Source organism: Hippocampus zosterae, chromosome 18, assembly GCF_025434085.1.
Source record: "Hippocampus zosterae strain Florida chromosome 18, ASM2543408v3, whole genome shotgun sequence".
NCBI lineage: Eukaryota > Metazoa > Chordata > Actinopteri > Syngnathiformes > Syngnathidae > Hippocampus > Hippocampus zosterae.
The window spans coordinates 15907188-15913889 of NC_067468.1; the positions used below are offsets into that span (position 1 = coordinate 15907188).

Consider the following 6702-nt stretch of genomic DNA (forward strand, 5'->3'; position numbering starts at 1 on the left):
GGCTAAAAACGCCTTACTATACATGGACGTTTTTTTCGGCAAAAAACGCCTTACTATACATGGACGTTTTTTTCGGCAAAAAAACGCCTTACTATACATGGTCGTTTTTTTCATCAAAAAACGCCTTACTATACATGGTCGTTTTTTTCCGGCTAAAAACGCCTTACTATACATGGTCGTTTTTTTCGGCAAAAAACGGCTTACTATACATGGTCGTTTTTTTCGTCAAAAAACGCCTTACTATACATGGTCGTTTTTTTCGTCAAAAAACGCCTTACTATACATGGTCGTTTTTTTCGGCTAAAAACACCTTACTATACATGGTCGTTTTTTTCAGCAAAAAACGCCTTACTATACATGGTCGAAAAAACACCACCATGAGGTTTGTGCGGCACAACCGCCGCCCTTTAGCAAACATTTAGCAGAGACAAGCCCTTACTCAAGACTTGGCTCCGAAGCATTCACTTTCCTTTGCGAGCACGTTGTTACATGTTTGTCTAAAAATTCCTTTCGGCTATTGGTGGAGAAATGAGGCAATCAGTCAGGCATTTTGATTGTGGTTCTTCACAGAAACGCAACCATTTGAGAAATACGTTTAATACGCTGTGAACGTTGTCCAGCCAAAGACGAATAAAAATACTGCTCAGTACAGTCGACACATCAACAAGTGATGATTGCATAAAATGGATGGAGAATTACACGGCTTACGTTTCCAACGGGTTCGATACCGTGACGCATAAACGCCGAGTACTTGGTCGCATCAGCGTTTTCTTCAACCCCGAAGTCGAGCCATCGAGAGGAGAACGGAAACCAACACCCAGATGAAAACAACCACCGCATTAAATGAAGACCACATCAATCTCAGAGGTTAAAAGGCACCATGTTAGCAGGCTAATGTGTTTTAGCACAGCATACGATCAGTTGAACGACTGGAATGATGAACAACTGTTTAAAAAATATGAACACTTTAAAATGGGGCCTCACACTTTGTGGAAACGTAGTGCGAGATTAAAAGAGAGCCTGGGTTTTTTTTTGGGGGGGGGGGGGTTACTTCAAGAGTAACGTGTAGTTGACCAACTAGCGCTCCGAAGTTTCCCTCCTGGTGTGCAGAAATGTCAAAGAGTAGTGGGGGTGGAGGAGGGCGGGGGGGCAGTGTGAGGAAGTGCCGAATTTGCTTCCCGGAGAGGACTTCAGCCAGATGTCAAGGAAATGGAAAAATGACTCAAAAAGCTCTCCACATTTGCGGAGAATTTGGGGAAACGAGGCAAGTGCAGGTGTGTTTGTCAATCAAGCAGTTGGAAAAGAATTCAGAAAGGCAACTGCGGTGCACCTTAGCTGTCAGACTTGTCCCCGTGAAAGCGAGCCAGTGACTTGTGCTTTAAGAAGGCGGCGATTGATGACGAGCGCTTGACTTTAGTGCCCGAGACGGTCCTGGGCCTCTGGTCCTGCGGGGCGAAGGACAGGCGGTGACGCCGCTGGCGTCGGCGCTGATGCGGATTCCGGTGGTCCCCGCCTTCCCCTGCGGGGGATCCCGCTTCCCCTCCGCCGTCGGCGACGTGGCGCGTGGGCGCTCCCAACAAGCGCAAGACGTCCTGCGGCGCGCTCGGGCTCAGGTATTGCCACGGCTTCTTGCCGGCCGTGTCCCTCAACTTCACGTCCGCGTCGAATTTGTTGACCAGCAGGCGTATCATGTTCTTGTTGGCGTGGATGGCGGCGACGTGAAGCGGCGTTTGTCCGCACGACGACCTGGCGTTAATGTCGAAGGCCAAACCGGCTTTTTGCACACCGTACCTGCAAGCCACAAGTAGAGGACGCGGCTCACGGTTCGTCAAAAATGCGAACGGCGCATGCTTGCCCTCGCCACTTTATCTCGGAAGACACTGTGTGTGAGTTGAGGAGTTTCATTTCGACACAAATGGTGCTTTCCTTGCCATCTTGCGGCACTTCTGGGCACTCATGTGCTAATTCGCTAATTCCATCCGTCCAGATGGTCATCCGTTTCTCCTCACGAGGGTCGCGGGCGTGCTGGAGCTAATGCTAATGCTAATACCGGTCGCCAACCAATCGCAGGGCAAACATAGACAAATGACCATTCGCGCTCACAATCGTTAGCCTAGCATGCGCGATTTTGAAACGGGGGAGGACCGGAGTCCTGAAATCAAATCGCCGAAGAGCTCACACCGTATTCTCAAGCCAACACGCAAGCAGTACCAGAGTGTGTTGAGGACTCGATGGTCGCCGTGTTTGGCGATCCAGTGCAGCACGGTGAAACCGGAGATGAAGTCCCGTCTGTTGAGAAGAGTGCAGTCCTCGCGGAACAGCGAGTAGACGTCCGGCCAAGCTCCCGACGCCCCTTTCACCAGCCAGGCGTGTTCTCTGGGCTCCAGCGGAACCAACGACTGCTTGACAAAAATCAACGTCAAGCGCCCGCGGAGGGGAGACGACGGAAGCTCTTTGGCGTCCTACCTGCCGACTGTGGCTTTGGTGATGGGCGGCGGTCTTCCCTTTGGCTTTGGCCCCCTCGGCCAAGTCAGCCAAGCTGTCGCAGCGAGACGGCGAGGAGCAGGACGACAGCGAGGACGACGACAGGTTGTAGCGAAGGCTCAGCGAGGACGAGATGCGGTGGAGGCGGCGCCGCCTGGCCGCTTCGTTCCCGCCCGCTCCATCTTCGGGCTCCTCGTCCTCCCGCAGGAGCTGGTTGAGGTCGGCGCCCATGCTGCGGCACATGCGGCCGCTCAGCCGACCGCCGACGCGCCTGGCGAGCGACGGGCCCCGCCGCCGCGACGCGGCCCAGGAGTCACTTGATTGGCGGGTGTCGTGCAGATCACCTGCACGTCGAGACAATCATTTCTTTCTTTCAGACATTCTTGCTGCTGTAGCCTGTAAATGTCCCCAGTGTCGGACAAAGAAACAATATCTTATCTTATCTTATTTTACAACACGCGACTCGCAAAACGGAAATATTTGACTTTCGCCCATCTGTGACCTCCTGACCTGAGGAGTGGTGCCACGGAACTCCTGTGGGGGCGCAGCGCTGCTCGAGATGCTCCGTGGAGCGATGGAACGGCGCCACGTGGCCATCAAATGCCCGCTTGTCGAGGAGATCGCCCGTCGAGTGATGCCAGGGTGCGCCGCCCACCTTCAGTTCATCGTGACGCTTGGTCCCGGGGGGTCGCCGAAGGACCTGCTGAGTTTTGAAAGCCTCCACCGGAGCGCCTGATCACAAAGCAGAAGTGTACTTAAAGGGCAAGAACAGTCAAAAAGATTTTTGTGATGTTATTGGAAGATGAATTAATTAAATCGACCCGATTTTTTTTATTTTTTCATTTTTTGACAAGAGCTAAGTATTTGAATGCCACGCGGCCAAAAAACGAGTGAGTCGTGAGCCCTCAGGCACTGTGATGTGCTTTTTAAAATTAAAAAAATTAAAAAATCTTCCGCAAGTTGCAGTACAAGGCAAAAAATGGCAGACCCCCAAGATGGATTATTATTCATTCATTCATCTTCCGAGCCGCTTGATCCTCACTAGGGTCGCGGGGGGTGCTGGAGCCCATCCCAGCTGTCTTTGGGCAGTAGGCGGGGGACACCCTGAATCAGTTGCCAGCCAATCGCAGGGCACACATAGACGAACAACCATTCGCACTCCCACTCACACCGAGGGACAATTTAGAGTGTTCAATCAGCCTGCCACGCATGTTTTTGGAATGTGGGAGGAAACCGGAGCACCCGGAGAAAACCCACGCAGGCCCGGGGAGAACATGCAAACTCCACACAGGGAGGCCGGAGCTGGAATCGAACCCGGTACCTCTGCACTGTGAAGCCCACGTGCTAACCACTGGACTACCGGGCCGCCAGATGGATTATTAAATTTTTTAAATTTTTTTTTTGCTTACCTGTGAAGAACGGCAGCTTGCCAGTGGTGCCGGCATCAGGCGCGTAGGAGAAGACGCTGCCGTGGCTGCTCGACAGCGTCGTCCTTTCAATTGGTCTCCAATCACGTCCAGGCTCGGGAACCACACCCGCGGGCTGCGAGTAGCGCCTCCCCTCGTCTTCAGCCGGATTTGGAGACAGTAAGGAGCAATCTGCGGGTAGACTACGCCGGTCGGGCATCGAGACCGGGACCACGGCCGTACTCGGCTTTGGTCCTCTTAGCCGCGGCTCTCCTTCTGCCACATTCTGGATAGAAATCAATGGAACGATCCTCTCTGTCGGCGAGGAGGCAATGGAATGGCTTGTGGAGGATTCGGCGAGGGGCGTAAGAGGACCCCTGAGAGGTCCAACTCCTGATGTGCTGAGGTTCATCTTGAGCCCTTCGTCATCGTCGTCGTCATCATGCGAGACTGCGGTTTTGTAGCTCTGCCGGTTTCTCGTGTGGCGCGGCGGAGCCTTTAGACCGTCATGAGGAATACCCCCGTTTTTGGTTTCGGGGGGTCCGGGAGGTGACACCCGCTGGGTGATTTGTCCGTGTGGGACCGAGGCTCGGGGGTGACTCTGTCCCACAGCGGCACCTTGGGGCCTCGGGTGTGTTTCGGCTGAGATTTGAGCTCGACTCACCACCGCCGCAGCTGCTTCGGCTCGAGGAACTTGCTTCGGTTCCAGCGTCAAGTTCAAATTGCTTTCGACGGTGTTGTTGTTGTTGTTGAGCACGATACCAGCCGCCGGGAGGACTTTGTTCACGTCAGCGGATGCTGCCTCCTCTCCGGGACGGGGTTTGTGACGAACTTTTTCTTTGCTCCAAGCCGGGTTCAAGGGCGGCGGCGGTGGCTCGGCGGGACTCCGGTCGCGCGTCCCGGAAGCCGCGGTTCCGACGCCACTCGGTCCCGAAGCTCTGAATTTCTTCCTGAGCACGACGTGCGACACGCCGTGCTCCTGCTTCACCGTGGCCACCGAGTTGACGAACTTTTTGAAGAGTTCGCGGTTACGAACCTGGTCCGCGTGATCCCGCAGGAAGCCCTTGAAGTGCAGGAGCAGGTCGGCATTTTTCACCGAGCCTCCTCTGCTCTGGAGAAAACGTAATACCGAGTCTTGAGAGAAACCCGTGTCCATTTTTTTGGTTGCGGGCTTTCGCTCCTTGTTGGTTTCGAAGGTCGCGAGTTGGTGGAGTGTCAGAGGAATTAAGCCCCGCCCACTTCAGGTATTTAACCCCTTTCTCGCTGGCCGCATTCTTGCAGGTGCACCGGCATTTTCAGCACAGATTCGACGCAAAATTTGGCCCATTTTTAAGTCAATATTGGTGACGAGGGCAAAAAAAGTGCACCTTTTGTGCTTACTTTACTGTCTGTCGCTGCTCACCTGTCAACACGTGTTCATTTCGTAAAGGCCGACTTGTAATCCAGTTCTTGGACTGCAGTGGCGTCTAAACTCGGTCCTCAAGGGACGCTGTCCTGTCCGTTTTTGAGCAACACACCCGATTCACACAATCCGGATCGTTCCGAGGTGATCGTGTGAATCGGGAAAGCTGGAAAACGTCCCGCAGCCGACACGCCTGATCAACTGATTGCTAGTCGTCAATCGCCTTACAAGAAATTGACAGCATCGCTGACGCCATTTATAAAATATATTTATTTAGCAAAAAAACAAAAGAACATCAGGAGCCATTTTCCAACCCTCCAACTTTTTTTTTTTTTTTTATAGGTCCAGCAAGTCAACCAGCAAAACATCATCTGTTGTGCCTATGAGGAGTAAATCAAAAAAGTGAGCGTGATCGATTTTTGTGTGTGATATTTGGAGAATAGCAAAGACTGACGATACGTAAAATGTGCTCATCTGAACTAGAAAAAGGTCACATTTGTGGCTGTAGGATAAAATAGTGTCCTTAGACATTTCGGCGCGAATAAAACGTGTACTCGCGTCGTTAAAAACGTTTTAAATATCCGCGTTGCCGCCTCAATAAACAAGTTTGAAGCGTTTAACTTATTCTTGACATTCAATGGCATGAGGTTCACCGATTGGAGGAACCTCCAAAAAGTTTGTTGATGAGTAAGTGCATAGTCTCGAGTGGATAGCGGGATAAAATATGGCCGATATTTCCATCTGCTGCTTAAAAAAACAAACAAACTGAAATTATATGATGAGACACTTTGCGGCGTTCTTTCAGAGCAGGAAAACACAACTGGCACCAAAAGGAGTGAATTGAATAATGAATCCAATTTTAGGCTTTCATTGGCCTTCATTAAATCTAAAATGATAACTTCTGCTAAAAAATGTGAAGACTGGCTTATTTTGTGATTTTATATTAATATCAATAAGTTAGGGCCAGCCGAAAATGTAAATATGACAAAACACGGTTCGACGTTGCATCCCAATCCAATCTTTGGACTCTTCCTTCTTTGACATCAAACATGAAAATAAAGTGGAATGTCAATTTTCGTGGCCATTTTTGTCCTATTTGGTCTTTTGGCCAGCGGCAAACACGGTTGTCGATTTGAGGACGCTCCACCAGAGCCACGTTTGCACCTTTGCATTTTCCACAGTCTTCACGTGATCGCGAGTAAGAGTCTCTTCTTCTCCGAGTGTTGTGTCTGAAGCAAGTTGAAAAGAAAATTGCATATCAACATTTAAGGCTTTGCGGCCCTTGTCCTAACTCGCGGGGGGGGGGGGGGGGGGGGGGGGCAAGACTCCATTATTATACTCAAGGCAATGCGTCCGGTATTCCTACAACAGTTGGAAGCTTTTAAGCAATAAAAGAAAATGGCGTCCGAA

At 51.3% G+C, this 6702-nt stretch overlaps 1 protein-coding gene across 2 annotated transcripts; it reads right to left on the reverse strand.

The window, feature by feature from the left end:
* Nucleotides 1–541: 541 nt before the first annotated feature.
* Nucleotides 542–5107, reverse strand: LOC127591199 (ankyrin repeat domain-containing protein SOWAHB-like). Of its 2 annotated transcripts, none has more exons than XM_052051095.1 (5): nt 3894–5107; nt 2995–3216; nt 2467–2828; nt 2212–2399; nt 542–1791 (listed from the first exon to the last, which is right to left on the reverse strand). In XM_052051095.1, exons 1-5 carry the CDS (start codon nt 5044–5046, stop codon nt 1332–1334), a joined length of 2385 nt encoding a protein of 794 aa, XP_051907055.1. In that variant the 5' UTR covers nt 5047–5107; the 3' UTR covers nt 542–1331. The 2 variants fall into 2 exon arrangements, with proteins under 2 accessions (XP_051907055.1, XP_051907056.1); XM_052051096.1 differs by lacking the exon at nt 542–1791 and adding an exon at nt 1844–1953.
* Between the last annotated feature and the right edge of the window lie 1595 nt (nt 5108–6702).

Coding starts and splice junctions, on each gene's coding strand:
- LOC127591199 (XM_052051095.1), bottom strand. CDS start 5,046: ATGGACACGGGTTTCTCTCAAGACTCGGTATTACGTTTTCTCCAGAGC. Junction 2,829..2,994: donor TCCGTGGCACCACTCCTCAG/GTCAGGAGGTCA, acceptor CTCGACGTGCAG/GTGATCTGCACGACACCCGC. Junction 1,792..2,211: donor CGAGTCCTCAACACACTCTG/GTACTGCTTGCG, acceptor TGTGGCTTGCAG/GTACGGTGTGCAAAAAGCCG.